Here is a 17,654-nt window from a genome sequence, read left to right on the forward strand (position 1 = left end):
CCGATGTTTCATTGCATACAGGTTTTTGATATCGATGTTCCTTTTTTATGTACAGTTTTCCTTGTTCCATTCTTGTCCCACTTGGCAGCTTCGTAGGTTCAAGTTTGTTGGTTTACAGCAGCAAATCGTAAATACACTGATGTTGCACAATGCTATTCTCATGACTCAAGATGAAACAACTTATACTAAAGCAATGACTATGGCGACAGTAACCTCCAAACAGCTCAAACAAATTTCCGTGCACCAGTAAGGCCAGAAGAATAGAGAAGGCCAAGCTTCCACCAAGCACTGGCTGCATGCTAGATCATCTTACCTGTGCTTGTGAATAAGAGCGTTGAAGGCCAGGCCATCACGCCAGCTTGTCGTGAAATTTCGCACATTAACGTTGGGGTAGCCAGCAGTCTTCATCTGGCACCAGAGAAGCAGGGCGTCCTTTGCAGACTTGGTCTCCTGGTTATCGACCTGCTCGATTGTGATGTCTTGGATCTGCCACAGAGAATGACAGCCGTTTTAGTGCCCATACTTTTTCAAGTCGTCATAATGCGACGGAAGATGATGCAACTGTTACACAGCAGCTGCAGCAGGCCTGAACCCTGTTTACTACGTTTCGGCATGTATCACTGCTTGAAACTAGGACATAGTATGTTGCATATTAACATCAGTAGTGTGCACAAGTACACAATTTGCCGAAACCCTGATTCCGGCACATTTATATCTCATAATAAGCATTGCACATTCATAAATCTAAGTTAAAGAATCAGCAAAGTCATTTTTTCAGAGACTGATCTACACCAGAGTAACTTCAACAGTGCTGTCTACTCAATACAAACGGGAGTACACAGACATGACAAAAATTTAACCTCGTCCAGTAAGTAACACACTGGTCTACTACATTAATGCAATAAAGCATTAAAATTAATCAATGCAATATTAACTTCACAAGAATCAGTCCAACCGTACAGGCAATACAAAAAAATATTTTTAGCTTGCAACACCTATCCGTATTTTCTTTTTCTAAACTCAGCTCACAGGCCGGGAAGTACATGTTTGCACTTTTCTTTCATTTAATTGCGTAACTGTGCCATAGCATGTTTCGTAGATGGGCTTCCTCATTCAGATACATCAAACATGGCATGCTGCAACAGGCATACCCATTTAATTATGTAACCAGGCTACGAGACAAGCTCCAATAGGCGCCCACCGTCATCACCCCGCCCGACCAAACCTCGCATCGGGAGGGGCAATGGCCACCCGTAGCAACATCCCTTCACCTTGACCTGCATGCTTCTGTGAAATGCCAGAATGTCGGTAATGACTTCCGACACTGCTGAGGAACAGGAAGGTGGCGCAGCTGACTCACGAATCGCATACAATAGGTACGGCTAGGTCGAAAACACTCGCAAACCATGCGCCCTCTATTTCATCTCAACAGCCTTCGAATAGCAGCACACTAAAGAGATTTTGTGAGCATGGGACATTACAAAAGCCTATGTTTCAACAAAACGGTTTTGCCTGCTTCAAGAAGACAAGACTGGCTGTCGAAACATTGGCTCCAGCGACACCCTGTATTCCATTATTGTTTCACAATTTTGTCTCCCCTGAACTTCTGCCTCACATAAAGCAAACTGAAGAGTGTTACGTGAAAGTAACACTGTCAGTGCTCCATGAACATTGGTAGCTATATGAGAGCAACAACTTTTCCTAATATGGACATACTGGTGACACAGTCCTGACATCCTTGAGAGTGTTGCGCATTTTTACTGCCGGAATTTGCATCGTTAACACTGCGAGGGTCAACACTTTTTTTGCAGAATGCAGTGCACAAATGTGCATTCCTTTATTGCTCAATTAAATTCTTTCGTCGAATTTATTTGAGAAAGAAAAATGTCCAAAATATCTTTGGGGAGACCGGAAAGGTACAACAAATCTTTTGAGTAGTTACATGAACGGCTGTTAAAAAATTACGCGTTGCAATCAACGTCTATGTAGTCCACAGACATACACAAGAAAAAGTGCACAAAGTGGTGTCAAGCAGCAACATGGAGGGTAAAAATGCCCCTTTTGACCCAGCCAGCATCACCTTGCCAAGCACGCTTTTGTGATGTCGCTTGTTCATCAAGATCTGAAACTCAACTCATCAGTAATGCCTCGAATGACGGGCCGACATTTAACGGATCAGATTCTGATTCGCCAGTCGAGCGGCTCTACACTCAGTTTGGCGGCCGAGAAACTTGCGCAACCCTCTTCTTGTTAGCACTGATACACACATAATCATGCTGTACCAACATACCCATTCCTACAGTCTTTCAAGGACGATGAAACTTCAGCAAAATCCTGCCGACTCAAAACTCATTATAACAAAACTACATCTGCAACAAAAATACTTCGTTATATCTGAAAATTCGTTATAAACAATTTGTAACATTGCATCTATGGCAAAGCCATGGGTCACTTACTTCGTTATAACCAATGGTTTGTTATATCTGAATTTGTTATATCCAAGTTTGAGTGTACCACACAGAATTTTCAGGTGGATTAGACTTCAATATTTGCCGCTCTTATAGACATCAGCGCTGGAGTTTCTTGCAGCAATTTTTGAAAGAAACTCTTTATGTTGCAGTCCCCACTACAAAGTGACAGTTGAGCGGAGGGCCAGTGCACCGACCTGGAAACGCAAGATGATGGTCCAGATGAGACCCAGGGTGAGCCGCGAGTTGCCGTCGACAATGTCGTGCGATCCCAGGTTCTCAAGGTGGACGCGCTGCTCCTTGAGGAAAGTCAGCGCCTTGTCCACGTTCTCCAAGCAGTGGATCTTCATCTTGCCTTTCGTTGGCTTTTGCTGCACCGGGAATATGCAAGCATTCACGAGTCTGGCACTCACAGTCGGCGTGAACGACCCCGATGTACTGAGATTGTCTACCCAATTGTGGTGCCAAGAAAGAAGGCCAGAGAAAACTACCAACGTGAAACAAGATTAGGACACATGCAAAAATGCACAAACAACTCAGTGCAGCTTGTACACGTCAGCAAGAAACAAGCATAGAAGCACCCAGACCACTTACAGGGACACAAACTGATCCATATAGTTAACTACAGGCTTTGAAATTATAGTGTAATCTGATTCCTTAAAATTCACACATCAACAAAGCTTAGGTGGCACCTACGCAATGCACATGAACGAAGTTTTCAAATATTGATGTCATAACAGGCCATACTGGAAGTGATCAAAGTGGGTTGTAGCAATACTGTTACATTTTTCCTCTAAAGGACACTGTCTTATCACTGACATTGCAGGGCATTAGAAGGATTCATTTGCACGCAAAATTCGTAGCACAAATCAAGACGTGAAGACACTGATAATTCAAAGAGGCAACTATAGCAATGTGCGCTAGCTCGAAATGAATTTGTGGAGCTAATGTGTTGCCAAGCTAACCGATTTTTTAAAATGGGCACTGAAAGTCTTCCCTTGAGTGAAAAAAAAAAAAAAGATTTAATCTGTACGTATAAAACATCTGCTCTCGTAGCATATTAAACATTTTTGGCTAGTCCTACAATGAAGAAAACAAAACTAAACTACTTTGTGGCTTTCATATGTTGATGTTCCAACTTTGCAACGTTACTACATGGTTCCACAGCCTCCACTTAAACTGCATATTATATTTACACTCATCATGAGTAAAAATCTATGTCGGACGTTTCTGTAAAAGAGATGAGCAGCTAATAGGTCTGTTGAAGGCAGTGCATGGTTTGCCATGCAAGTCCGCCCTCTGCATGGGGCCCGATATGCATTACTCCCAAGTCTACTATGTGCAAATGATCACAACCAAAGTATGAAACAGTAACCAGACATCTGCTAGTCAAGGTTAAAATGTGTTCATAAACTACCAAAGTGCACTTTTGCAGAATGCTGCACAACCTCGTGACACACCTTTACAGCTTGCCAATTTTCATGTACGCTCACTCAAGGTACTCGATGATATATGATGTTATCACAAAAAAGTAACATCCTTAGTGAGTTCCTCGATACATACAGCTTTATGGTGCCGTGCTCATAGTGTGCAACCCGAGTTTGCTGCCACATGGTGCATTCATCAAAGCAAAGTTTCAAAGTCGCTTGTAATGTTGCTTAAGATATTGAAAGTATTTACTAGGGCTCAGGTAAGACTGTAGCGCGGCGCCGCCAATGTCAACACAAAGCTATAGCTAATGAATTGATGAAGCCCTTTAAGATAGGTGTGCCTTGAAACTCTGTCAAGGGAAATTCCGAAAGTACACAAGTTCAACGAAACAAGTTCGCAGACATGCTGATAAAAGGGATACAAAACGTGCACGAATGCACGGATGACTTTCTTGCACGGTAATTTCAGTCACTAAGATGTTTGGTTTCACCTCCAACGGGGAAACGAAACTTGACTGTACCACCGCGAGGAAAGGAGGAAAGCCTAAGACACGAGCAATGCCGAGTTCTAAGGATTCCTTACCAGTTTCTCTCCAGAGAGAATCTCGAGCAGCTTGATGAGCATCTTTCCGTCGCGCATGTCCGTGGTCAAGTCGGTGATGCGACAGTTGGCTCGAACTAAGTGCGAGTTGACCCACTTGCAGAAGGTTTTGCGTTGCACCATTTCACGCTCCTCTGCACAAAAGAAACGGAACAGCGTGCGTTTGACCGAAACCCGCGCATGGTCAGGATGAAGGGAGGTGAGAATTGGCAGCCGCGCCCACCTGCCAAGGCCTTGATGCGCGACCGTTCGAAGAGTCGCGATGAGCTGTTGCCGCCGTCGTAGTCGTAATCGTCCATCTCCTGGGCGTTGGTCGTGCTGGGGTCCCAACGGAGCCCCACGGAGATGTCCGTGGTCATGCTGACCTGCGATGCAAAAAGCAACGAGCACCGGCAAGGTCAATTAAGCACCCGGCGCTAGCTGTCCCCGCCCGGCTCGGAGAGAGGCACCGCGGTGGGGGCCGGAGTACGGGCGAAACACCGGACCTCGCCCCGCAGTCCTAACCCTCGACGATGCCGAGGGCGTCGGCGGCGCTTAACGCGCGCCGCGCCGTCGACACATCCCGTGTTTGACATTCGGCTGACCATTGAGGCACCGATGGCCGGCAACATCTGGAACAGCTTACGCCGTGTGCCGCGGCACACGGCGGTCTGCCGCTCGCTCCGAGAGTGAAACCTACGACCGCCATGTTTGATGCGGGGATGTACCGAGACGCGGCGATAGCTCGCTCGTTCCGCGTCCGCCAGGAATACTACGGGCGAGGAAAAAAAATCTTACCGTTGGTCCTGGGACGCGGTTATCCGACTGCGGCTCACGGAAGTGAGTCGAATGCACCGACTATCCGGCCGCCGCGATCCGGCCACTCCCGTCAATGGTCGTGATGAGCGTTTCCGTAGGTGGCAGTGTGCGGGGGAGAGGAGGAAGGACGACTTCAGCGGGATGGCTCGGCGACCCCGCCCTGCACGCGACGCGACGCGCGCCCCGCCGCCACCGCGAGTCGCCACGCGCGATCAATATAAAGCACCAGCTGCAAACCTGAGGCCAGGCTTTTGTGGACGGTCAGCCGGATTTGCTCGCGGTGTGAAAGAAAAATAAATAAAAAAGAAATGAAGCGAAAATTCGCTCGGGCTTGGCGCGGAACGTTCCGCGAGAGGTTTCGCAACGTTCAAAGGGTTGGCTAGCTTGGCGGCTTTTGTCGCCGCTTCGGTTGGAAGCGTGCGCTTCGAGCGGGTTTTTTTTTTTTTTGCGTTTAAAGAGAATGGCGGCGGCGGCGTGGCGCCGGTGTTTCGCACGGCTGGCGTCCGCCGCGTGCGCTAGGAAGACGGCGGCGTCCCAGCACGGCGTCGCCCGAAGGGCCGACGAGCTTTACGCGAAAGTCGTCGAGTACGCGGCCGGTCGGCCGCTGGCTCCGAGCGACTGGGAGCGTTTCGAGCGGCAGCACAACCCGGACATGCGGCCTCCGTTCCGCGGCCAGCTCATGAGTTGCCTGGCCTCGAGGAGAGAGCACGAGATGGCCCACTCGCTGCTTGAGTATGCGGAAGGCGTCGCCGGCGGTGTGACGCGCACGATGCTCGGCCACTACCTGGCGCTCTGCTCGACCGAACAGCGAGCGGACGCCTGTTTGCGCAGAATTCTCGAGTCAAGGTACATCACCGGCGGCCGACGCTTCCGCATGCTTCTTTCAGAAGTGTCGTCGGAACTGTCGCGACTGTTAAAACGATATCGCCTGTGTACGTTGACATATCTGCACACTTCGTTCGCCTTAGCTCGACGTGCGTGCTGCCGTAAGACTGATCAAACACGCTGTCAGACTCTTGAAGGGTTGTATAATAACGCTTTTGGAGACACGTGCCGTGTTTTGTTTACTGAAATCAGCTGACACCGCCAGTAAAAGAAGCCGGCGGCATTCCCTGAAAGGTGCATTCGGAAACTGAAACTTGAATTAGAATAAATACTACGCGTTTTTACGTGCCTTTAATGCTCCTTCGTTTATTTCAACTGATATTTTTTCTATTTGGTTGCCTAATTATTTGAAAGGAGTGGCATCAAATTGTGGTGTATTGGAAGAAATAATTAAGCGAAACGCCCTGGCGGTTGGAAACAATGGACATTTATAGTTTCTGTATTCACACAAAACTGCTAGACGTGAAAAAGAAATTGTAAATTTAAAGGGTGCTGTTTTTAAAAGTAGTGTCTATTCAGAATGTGGCAGTCTTTTTGGCATCTCGGCTAATGCAATTCGCCACAAGTTTCTTGAATAAGACATTATAAAACATTGTCTAAAGAAGCATAAGTACTTGTTTGTTAGCAGAAGAGAAGATGGCCCAAACTAATTAACGAGAAGTTATTAATTGTAGCTGCCTGTAATATCCTGAATTCAGCGATTGCATAGAGGCAATGTTCACGGAACTCTCCAGATAGGCGTCAAGTACGTAGCATCTCCTCCAAGTTGACAATGCCTTGTGGTGAACAACACAGGACATTCCAATTTGTTGGGTTGGAATAAAAAGCTTAATTGCCAAGTATTCACTTAACATTAAGTCACCAACATGAAAGCTATTCTTTAGAGTGGAGGGGTGGTTAATAAACAACAGGCAAGGAGCTTTAATGATTTAGTTCATATTGCTACCCTACGTGTTGCAAGAGGAATGAGAGAATATAAGAATAAAGCATGCATAATTATGGATGATTCTCAATTGTGTAATGTAAGTAACACTTCGCTATTAACATGAAAACTTTTTCCCTTAGAGAAAGTGTAAATGAAGGAAAGGCAGGGAGGTTGAATTCACTAACTTCAGTTTGCAACCCAACTCATGGGGAGGGGAATGGGGTGTGAGTGAGAAAGCATGCATGAGTACAGATGATTGACAATTAACACATAGTCCAGTCTAAAAGAAATCGACAGCGCTGTTTGCTTTCTGCACATGGGTTTCAGTGGGATTTTGTTTGTTTCTTACTGTATTGTAGTGAGAGAGGGGCAAGTTCTTTTTTCGCACACCCCTGCCAATGTCCATTCTTTGTTTGTGTTGTGTAGTATCCTGCTGCTAGGATAACTGCCAGTTTGCCTGTTTCTCTATTCCTGTGCAGCAGAAAACATTCACAAATGCCTCTCCACACAAAATGCAAGCAGTGCTAACTCAGTGACCCCTTGCTTGTTTCATACAGTGGTGGCTTGCTGGACAGTCAAACACGAAATCTGGTAGTGAAGTCCCTCTGCCAAACTCCTCTATGGAAAAGAGCCATGGAGCTCCTCGACGAGCCCGAGGCAGCTCCCGAACCAATCAATGCAGCGGCAGTCGCATGCTTTCAGCACCACGACTTCTCTGCAGCATGGGGCTGTCTCGAGCGTCTGCGGCGCTCGCAACAGCCCCTTCGCATCTTCCCTTCCACAATGGAGGCTTGCCTTGAAGCTGCTCGCACGTTGGCACAGAGCGGCGACCACCACGTCGAGGGACGTCAACTCGTCGACCATCTCTTGGCGTACTTAGCCACTGGTAGCCATGGTCCCCTTCCCACATCGCTAGCACTGAACGTGTCCAGCTTCTACAAGGAGTAAGTCAAGAATTTTTTAAACCAAAGCAGCACATCAGCATCATCTTAAAAATAGCACAGCAACACACAGACAGAGGGAGACAACGGGATAGACATAGACTCTCAGTGAAAAGGTTCATGAAAGAGAACTCATGCACATGCACTTTGAAAACAATTATAATCAAACACCTTTGTAAGAGATGCTGATATAAGAGACAAATGGATATAAGAGTATGCCTACAATAAAATACTGGTTGGTAAGAAAATGCATACAAGGCACCCTGCTTATATGAGACATCTGCCCAGAGCATGCCTCTTGTAGAGAGCTTCAACTGTATACATCAATAAGCATGAGAACAAAGCACGAGCATAATTAGGTTTACCACATGAACGCCAACACCATGTGCACGAGAAAATCCTAATCACCATAAGGTGTAAGAAAATAACTCAGTGCCACTGGCGGATTCTGAGCAAAAGGCGGTAGGAGTGACGGCCCTCCTTAAAGAAGCCTGTGTCAGCAATTCCACCCCTTCTCTTCAGTGCCTGCAGTCCACCTCCTATCGCCAATGAGGACAATTGAGTAGGATCATCGTGAGCACAAATTAACCCTATTTATGCTATGACGGAGTTCTGGAAATGATGCTAACCATTAAAAACCAAAAAAAAAAGACAGGACTCCCTTTTTCTCTTCGGTTTTAAATGTGAAGCAGTTCTTTGCATACTGCAGGCACTTCGAGCATTCCTATTTGTGCATCCGTCCGTCCGCCTAGCTGCCTACGTTTAGGTGTTCTTGTGATCCCCTACTTAACTTGGAGTAGACCAAAATTAGTATGGGAGGGTAAGAGGGTTTGACGGTTACGACTGCCTGGTCATGACATGAACAATGTGAAAATCCTGCCGCGTACATCATCAGACCCTTTCCGCCAGACACTTGTGGCGCATACCCATATACCACGGGCCATGGTTTGTGGGTATGCGTCACAGGGGTTGGACACTTTGTAGTCTCGGCAGAAAACAGCGCTTTGCGATAGGTTGAGAGACCCTAGAAGTTGTAAAGGAATATGTCTACTTAGGACAAGTAGTATCCGTGGAGCCAAACCACGAGATTGAAAAAAATCACAAAATTTCCACGGAGTGAATGATGATGAGTGAGGCGAAGCGTACGTCTGTCTGTCTGGCTGTCCATCCGTGTGTCCATCTGTAGGTCTGTCTGTCCGTCCATCTGTTTGTCTGTCCATGCCTTCGTCCGTGCATCCCTCTGTGCTTCCGTCCGTCTGCCCATGGGTGCATACGTCTGTCCATCCGTGCATTTCTCTGTTGGTTCATCTGTTTGTCTGACACTGCCGGTTACGCCTGATGCAGAACAAGGTTAAACTAAGAGGAGCTTTGCCTTCAATAACCAAAAGAATATGGATGAGGTAGATCACATTTGGCAAGCATTCTCAAATCATGAATGGTAGTCTGCCACTAACCCTCAAGAGGAAGCTACATAACAGCCGCATCTTGCCGGTACTTACCTACACAAAGCAGAAACCTGCTGGCTTAGAAGGAGGGCTCAGCTTAAATTGAGGATGACGCAGCGAGCGATGGAAAGAAAAATGATTGGCGTAACCTTAAGATTCAAGAAAAGGGCAGAGTGGGTCAGGGAACAAACCGGGGTTAACGATATCATAGTTGAAATCAAGAAGAAAAAATGGACATGGGCCGGGCACGTAACATATAGACAGGATAACAAGTGGTCATTAAGGGTAAGCGACTGGATTCCAAGGGTAGGCAAATGCACGAAGGGGAGACAGAAAGTTAGGTGGGCCGACGAGATTAAAATGTTTGCAGGTGTAATGTTGCAATGGAAAGCACAAGACCGGGTTGATTAGTGGATCATGGGAGAGGCCTTTGCCCTGCAGAGGGCATATTCAGGCTGATGATGATGATCTACCCAGAAACTGCAAGAATTGACATAGGTAAGATAAACGCGAGAGCATTAAGGAAAACTGACATCTGCAGTGCTAACCTGATGAAGCAAAGAAAAATTGGGGGATTCTAAAGCTTCACTTTGGAGAGTTGAATGCGACAGCGATATCCTGTCCCTAGTGCGTCTCTTTCTTGATTTTTCGGTCAAGCCCAAGATGATTTTTCGCTCACAACCAACGACGCCGACTTCGGAAGTTCTGCGAAATGTGCATTTTAATGTTACACTGTGGTCCCAGCAGGAATTGTTGTTATATATGTTATGGTCCCAGCAGGAATTGAACCCAAGCATTCAGCATGGCAATTGAGCATTTTAGCACAAAGCTATGGCAGGTCTTGAAACTCCTTCTGATGAAGACCCCATGTAGGCGAAATGTTGGTGAAATGTCAATCGTGGTTGCAGTGCTACCCATCTAAACAATATTTATGTACTCCAATTGCAGTTAAGCGTCATCGACTGAAGTTGGTCAATGTAGCACTATCCAGGGCTACCATCCTTGCACACATAAACACTACATTTCAGCTAGCCACTTTTGTTGTTTGTAATACCCATGTTGCTCTTGTTATTGTTACACAACAGTAAACAACCAGTTATATGAAACATATGCGACTGTTCGACGTACACACGTACATGTTCACGCGTGTAACATTTGCACTTATGTTTAGTGTCATTTCGTAACGTTTTGCTCAACGAAAATTACACCACATTCACCTTCCCTTCGCATGCATTGCATGACATCAATTTCCATGGTACATGGGATCTGCCAAATTTTATTTCAAATGACAGCCCCCCTTTCCCCCCTCAAAATGAGCGGCTGGATCCGCCCCTGCTACTCGATTAATACTGATGGATGGCTACTGCACAGTTCCATTGCATATGCCTTTGTTCTTACATTTTTGCACTGTTCTTGAGATCACTTCTAACCAATTTATCCAATAGTCTGCGCTGCTAAACATTACCAACAGTCTTACAACCACATCACAGCAAAGGCCTCTCTTATTTTCCTCCAAATAACCTGATCCTGTGCTTGCTGCAGTCACGTTGTTCTTACAAACTTCTTAATCTTTCCTGCCCGCCTCCCCCAGGTGTGCTTGCCTTCTCTTGAAATACACTATGTTACACTTGATGACAAGCAATTACCTAGGCTTCTTACTACATTCCTTGCCCACGGCCATTTCTTTTTGATTTCGATTAAGATGTCTTTAATGTGCTTTGATAGTAGCACGTAGGTACTTCAAAAAGCAATAGAGCTTGAGCTTTAGCTTCGAGATTTACTTTTATACTACCATAGCAAATAAAACACTTATCATAACCAGAGACCACTGTTAGATAGAAAGGCTGAAAAGATGAAAGACAGGTTATAACATTGCCTTGAAGCTCCTGTGTTAGCTCATTATGATGCAACAAATTTTGGCAGAGTCCAATCAAAATTATAGTTTACTTTTGGGTGGCTCTCTTGTCTGCTGTAGTGTTCATTTTTGGAATATGCTCACAGTGCTTTTCTCATTCTGAAGGGGTGGCTGTAAGCACCAACACCTGTAAAAGCTTGTAGATCTCTTTACAAGTTAACGCCGTCATTCAAGATCACATAAACATTTTAGACCGATTGTGTTAGTTCACGGTGCAGCATCCTTTCTTTCAGCAGATTGCAAGAGAGATGTGCTTGGATCCCCCGGATGCTTCACCTCACTACAGAGATACTAACGGGAAACAATCAGTTGGTTTATATTTATATTTTTTACTCTGAAAACTTTAATGTCATTAACTTCATCACCATAGCTTGAATGATGCTAGAGGAGGAAACCGAGATCAAAGCTTTGCGCTGACATTGGCACGCAAATTTCGTTGTGTATTTTTCGTATCTTTGGCGACATTGGCTCAGTGAAACTTCCTGACATGGTGTGTTAAGTCTATGTCCCGCTCAAAAGACAATGTACTTAATTTTTACCAATCAGGAACTACGTTGTGCCTAGTAGACGACATCAAAACCTACAGTGTCATAGAGACTGGCGTGGGAATCCAGAGATTGCATCATCACCCGCACTTTCCGTTTGCACATTCTCTGGCTTACCGAGCGTCTTCTTGCGACAAGCATGGTTATTTTCATACTAGTAAAGAATAATTAACTAACAAAGTACTTTTTCCTTAATGTTTCTTTAATACTAGCTGACTCATGGCAAAGCAGCCACTTAGGCTAACATATTTCTAAAACTTTCCAGTACGGCTCAGCCCGGTTGGAGCAGTGGACCTGCCAAAATTTCAAGGTGAGCCTTACTCCATGCTTTTTTTTCTTCCTCCACATTTGGGCTCCATATTATCAGAATATGCGAGGTCTCTGTGGCACCAGTTGCACAGAACTTTTTAGGAAGCGTGAGAGTGTTCTTTAAAGCATGTATTAGTACAGGCTGTTTCAGCCACGCTATGGCATCATGAATGTGCATAATGGATGTTTTTGAAGCTGTGGGAAGTGATGTAACAAGAGACGCAGAAAGTTCTCCAACATGGAGAAGCTCAAACAGTGAATGCAGTGGAGTCTTGTCGATTCAATTCTGCACAACGGGTTTCTTGGTTTTTTAGATATCCCTCTTTTCCTAGCCAATATTTCATATACACTAAGCCTCATTATAACAGAGTTCAATATTACACAAAAATATTTTCATTATATCCCAAAATTTATTATAGACGTTTATTTCTGACACTATGTCTAATGTAAGACTATTTTTCACTTACTTCGTTATAACAGATATCACTCATTTTTAGTTGCCTGTTGATTTAGTGTACTGGCTATGTGCCATGAACCACTTGGCTATTACTTTAATTCAAACAACCAAACATGGTCCTTATGGCATTTGGTCTCTGTATAACTCAACAAATTATTCTCTTCTCTATGTGGATGCATTTGGCTATGCCTGGTATTACATAACCTGTAACGGTGCACTTCAAAGTCTGCCTGGGCAGTGCAACCCTCGTAGTCGAGTGGGGGCACAAAGCTAGTTCGTGACGCCAGTAATAACCTTTGGTTCTGACCCATGTGCGATTTTAAATATATAGTATATATCTACAGGCTAGTGCTTAAATAGTAAACAGAACGTTTAATGAGCATTGAAAAGATGCAAGGTCAGGAATTTAAAGCTGCCGAGAGAGCAGCTTGACAGCTTTCCTGACCTGGGCATTTAGGCACAGATTGTGAGCAATTAAGAGGAGGGATAGTACGTGTTCACGTAAAGAAATAATAATGATGATAATAAATGAGTAAGAAAAAGAGGTAGGGATCAGCAAACACTGAGAGACAATGTACGCATAAGTATCAAACATGAAAAGAAAAAATTCACAATTAGTCAAGCCAAGTATATATAGAGATGTTTATACACAGAAAGGCAGAGAGGTCAGCCTGAGCGATAGTATGCTTCAGTAGTATATATAAAATACCAGTCAAGTGTACTAGTTTGAATAGTAATAAAAAAATGCAAAATTACTAATAGATGCTCATTATAATAAAGCATAAAACAGGCAATAAGTAAATATGTATATTGTCTGGAATGATTAGTATTAAATAAAAAAATTGATAAACATGTGCATTACATACCTATACAGTTAGCCAAGAGTGATAGGCTGAGAGGCACATGTCACCACTTACAGTGTTTCCGTCTTTAGATTGAGATTGGTTTCTCTATCAGCCATGATACTCTTGTGGTTGCGTTGCTCGGCTGCCGAGCTGACATAGCAGGATCGAATCCCGGCCGTGATGGTCACATTTCGGTTGAGGCGAAGTGCTAAAGGTCCGGGTACTTCGATTTTGCTGCACGTTAAAGAACACCAGATAGTGGAAATTTCTAGAGTGTCCACTATGGCGTCATCATAATCATATGGTGGTTTTGGGACGTTAACCCCCACATATCAATCAATTCTCCTTGATAAACAATAAACAATTGTGGGCCAGTCCTCCTTAGTTGCGGCTGTCGGAGGGCAATTTGTATCTGGCGGTCGGTCTGGGAATGAATCACGCAGCCGGCCCCTGGTGTGCTGTCCAGCAGGGCCGGCCTCTGCAACCGGTGCAACCGCCAGCTCGAGATGCACGGTCTCAGCGACACAGAGTGGGAGGAGCTGCGTCGAGGAGTCATGGAACGGTGCCTGGTGGGTGACGACCCCTACCTGGGCAGCAACCCTCGAGAGTTGGCCAAGTTCCGGGACTTCTTGGAGCGTGCTCCTGCCTACGATGTGGTCTTGGACGGACTCAATATTGCACTCGCCAAGGGAAGTGCCAGCCAGAGGGACAGAGCTCAGCAGGTGAGCTGCTTGTTGCTAATACAACAGATCTCTATGCTTAGCTTGTATCATGTCCATGCTACAGGGTCTGTCGAAGTAACAAGAGTGGGTCTGATAAAGAGAATTTATGAATTTAATCTGTACACCACATTATAATTCTTCGGTAGAACTTCTTTGAGTGCTCATACGTTGCTTCCAACACTGATCTCGCGTTGCAAAGGCTCCCCCGTGAGTCGGCTGACATGGCCTATTTCAGCGACTCTGTGGTAGCCCTTTGGATGGCAGGCATATATTGTTGAAGCATTGACCTTTCAGGCTTCTCTTGCGCTTTGGAAACGGGAACCAGAGCAGACTCGCATCAGGATGGAGCCAGGATCACATCATGGCTGATGCAGCCTTGATACAGCTTCACTGAGGTGCACGAAAAAGCATGTAAGGAAAGCACCTAGACATAGCGCACCTGGTACTACGCTGTGTCTAGATGTCATCCTTTTGTGCCTCCATTTTTAAATTTTTTTTTGTGCACCTCAGTTGAAATAAATTACCAACTTGCCTGGTCGTCCATGCTTCTTGACGCAGCCACGATGAAAGCCCCGGTAGAATTATTTATGTTCCCCAAGTAAAGAGCAACCTTAAAGGTCATTGTTTCGACAGTGGGACAACCATCCAACGGGTATTGACTGAGTCTTTGAAATAAGTCATGGCAGTCGACATTTGGGGAACCCTCATGGTGCGAGATTCGAGCTCGAAATAGTGCATCGATGCTCAAAGAATCAATGTTGAAAAACTTGGATAAGATGCACCAATGGTATCCATAAATTTTTTAACTAGATGCAGTCTCATTATATTAGGACCGAAACCTGTACCTAAGCACCTACACGTCTTCTGTCACTTTCATTAACTACAGCCACATTAAACTAAACTGACAATGAAGCCATTGAAAGTATAGGGGAAGTGGTGCCCGTAGCGCTTATCACAAACACTTGCCTTAAAATTAAAAACCTGTGGAAGGACAGCTCTTGCGACAGCTTTATGGCAAGAGCACTTCATATATAATGCGAAAGGTGCGGGTGCAGCTCCCACCTTAGGCAAATTTTTAATATTTATTTTGGTCTCTTTTCTATGCTAAACTAAACGATAACCGAAGAATTCTTGTCGATAAATCCATGAAAAGAGTCGTTTGTGCTTGCCCAATATGAACACCAAGCTTGTTGTCAAAACAATGTTTGTTGTCCTTAGCTGAAATGTTACCTTTGGTGGAGCATTGACACTTGGATCTCAAGACTTGCCAGCCCGTGCCAAGTTTCATCCTGAAAGCCACATCGATGTAATACATGCAAAAGCATTAGATGTCGCACAAATGAGCCAGACTGCACACATTTGGTCTTTGCTAGCTACCGGAAGAGCCTGTTTGTAAAACTTCGGCTGTCACCGACTCTCTCTCTAAATTTTGAACTCGTATATTTCGCAACTTACGTTCTCTGGTTTCATTTTGTTTGCATTATATATTGGTTAACAGGCCTTTTCAGTACATGTTATGGAGGTCGGTTATAGACATAACGTGGCTAAACTTGTTGAATCTTGTTGTGAACAAGGCGTCTTGAGCACATTTGTCTCTCGTCTTTTTTCTCAGTTTGTGCAAAATTAGATCCTCTTTTTCAGTTGCTGAAGGCAGTGCACCACTACGCCGTTAATGAGAAACAAACCGTGCTGCTAGTGGGACGCAAGCACATGCTCCAGTGGCCTGCCGAAATTATGGACAGAGTTTGGAAGCACTGCCTCCGATACCTGGCCAATGACACGTGAGTTTGGCTCTACTCCATGAAAGCATTAATTAGTCAGTCTGGCCCACGGCATTGTTGCAATTACACTTCACATTTACACCCTCATCCTAAACATGAAAAGTTTATGAACCTTTCACATGCATGATTGAGGAATAGACTATGTGCGCATGTCCTCATATCTGATTGTATTTCATCATGCCATTGAGTCTTTGATACACATATGTTTTGGTATAAATTATGTGTTCTTCTAATTTGTTACTGCTGTTAGTATTGAGCTGCAATGTGTATGTACAATTATATAGATTGACCCTGTACACGCTCAATTATGTTCAGTTGCACACTACCACTGTGTTAACATATGAACCTTGTTTCAATGTAGTTCTTCTATTATGCCACCTCTGTAGTCTAGTGTTCCAATTGAAAAGATTATGTGCTGCTTCAACTGCCCAAGTGATGCAAAGGCTTGATTACATCAGTACATCTTTCAGTTCCGTGCACCCTTTCTTCTATTTCACCAGCACTGCATGTGCTACCATTGGTCGGCTCTTCTTCAGTGCGGCAAATCGTGCAACCAATCGCACTCCTGCTTTGCTCCCTTCAAAGCTTCGCCTCTGCTCTCCTTCTCTGCTTAGCTTCACTATGTGCTAGTCGGTGCCCTTCCGCTACCAGGCACACAAGGCTTCACTCTTGCAGCTGGGGTAGAATGCACGGAAAACAAATACCCCGAAATGTACCAAGGGTTTCAACAGCTCCGCAGTAATCCCCCGCCCACCCTGCCGCAGCATTCATGTTTTGTGCATAGTTCAAGTTTGCATTAAACTGTTATACAACTTTTTCAATCAATACTGAACATATATTTATTTGTATGTCGCAGGTCGCACGACGACCCATTCGTGTTGTACGCAGCACTCCACGGTGGACCAGGCACACAGGTCGTGTCGCGCGACCTCATGCGACAGCACCTGTCCCGTCTCAGCAATCCGAGGCTTCAGGAGCTGTTCACCTCCTGGCAACAGACGCACCAGGTGGAATGGAGGGGTGCACCTGCATCCACGATGGTGTCACACAAAGTGACAGTGCAGGGGAGCTCCACCGACGGATGGCACATTCCGCACGCAGAGGCAAATGGCACAGTAGCAACTATCGCTGAGGTGCAGTGGCTTTGCATCTCTCCTGCCGCCATCCTTCGATCGTCCAAGTCGGGTTAGAACTCTCTGTAGGACTTCAGTGCGCATATCCCGCGAAGCGGCGCTGGCGTGGTTATCGGAGCTAATTATAGCAGGGGGAAACTGCACATGAGAATCGGGGTGTAGTCTGCACTGTTCGCAGGTTTTTGCCCTGGCCACAAGTCTTGAGCACAAAAAAGCCGAGATCGAGTCAATGTTCTGACCGGCAAACACCTAGGAATTAAGTCTTCCATGAGCAACAAGGGCAACCCGGCAATTGAGGAGGATCAGGGAATGTTTAAGAGAGGGAAGCGGGCTGGGCAGGGGAAGTTTGCAATCTAGTAATACTGAATAAAGCATTAGCAGATCAAGCAGGCGCTGAAACAGATAGGCCCATGGGCATCTTTCCCAAGATCGGGCAAATGTTTCGACCAGCAAA

General features: G+C 45.3%; 2 protein-coding genes across 7 annotated transcripts in view; one reads left to right on the forward strand and one right to left on the reverse strand.

Moving 5' to 3' along the window:
- Positions 1–5,680, reverse strand: part of beta-Spec (spectrin beta chain) — a 48,805-nt gene extending 43,125 nt beyond the window's left edge. For all 6 annotated transcript variants that reach the window (XM_075867468.1, XM_075867467.1, XM_075867465.1 and 3 more), the window contains exons 1-5: positions 5,277–5,680; positions 4,723–4,864; positions 4,482–4,633; positions 2,666–2,839; positions 314–486 (exon numbers count right to left, since the gene is read on the reverse strand). In XM_075867468.1, coding sequence (XP_075723583.1) covers positions 314–486; positions 2,666–2,839; positions 4,482–4,633; positions 4,723–4,858 — 635 coding nt within the window. In that variant the 5' untranslated portion in view covers positions 4,859–4,864; positions 5,277–5,680. The remainder of the gene's footprint in view (positions 1–313; positions 487–2,665; positions 2,840–4,481; positions 4,634–4,722; positions 4,865–5,276) is intronic.
- Positions 5,681–5,727: 47 nt separating this feature from the next.
- Positions 5,728–17,521, forward strand: LOC119168210 (mitochondrial ribonuclease P catalytic subunit-like). Its single transcript, XM_075867469.1, has 6 exons — positions 5,728–6,143; positions 7,665–8,051; positions 12,219–12,263; positions 14,034–14,286; positions 15,928–16,067; positions 16,924–17,521. Exons 1-6 carry the CDS (start codon positions 5,758–5,760, stop codon positions 17,255–17,257), a joined length of 1,545 nt encoding a protein of 514 aa, XP_075723584.1. The 5' UTR covers positions 5,728–5,757; the 3' UTR covers positions 17,258–17,521.
- The last annotated feature ends 133 nt before the right edge of the window (positions 17,522–17,654 follow it).

The sequence above is a fragment of the Rhipicephalus microplus genome, chromosome 6, assembly GCF_043290135.1.
Source record: "Rhipicephalus microplus isolate Deutch F79 chromosome 6, USDA_Rmic, whole genome shotgun sequence".
Classification (NCBI taxonomy): Eukaryota; Metazoa; Arthropoda; class Arachnida; order Ixodida; family Ixodidae; genus Rhipicephalus; species Rhipicephalus microplus.

Bases quoted from the DNA above. Each gene is read 5' to 3' on its own strand.
- LOC119168210 (XM_075867469.1), top strand. From the start codon at position 5,758: ATGGCGGCGGCGGCGTGGCGCCGGTGTTTCGCACGGCTGGCGTCCGCC. The intron at 8,052-12,218 runs GTAAGTCAAGAA...AAAACTTTCCAG, and splicing joins GTGTCCAGCTTCTACAAGGA to TACGGCTCAGCCCGGTTGGA. The intron at 16,068-16,923 runs GTGAGTTTGGCT...TGTATGTCGCAG, and splicing joins CGATACCTGGCCAATGACAC to GTCGCACGACGACCCATTCG.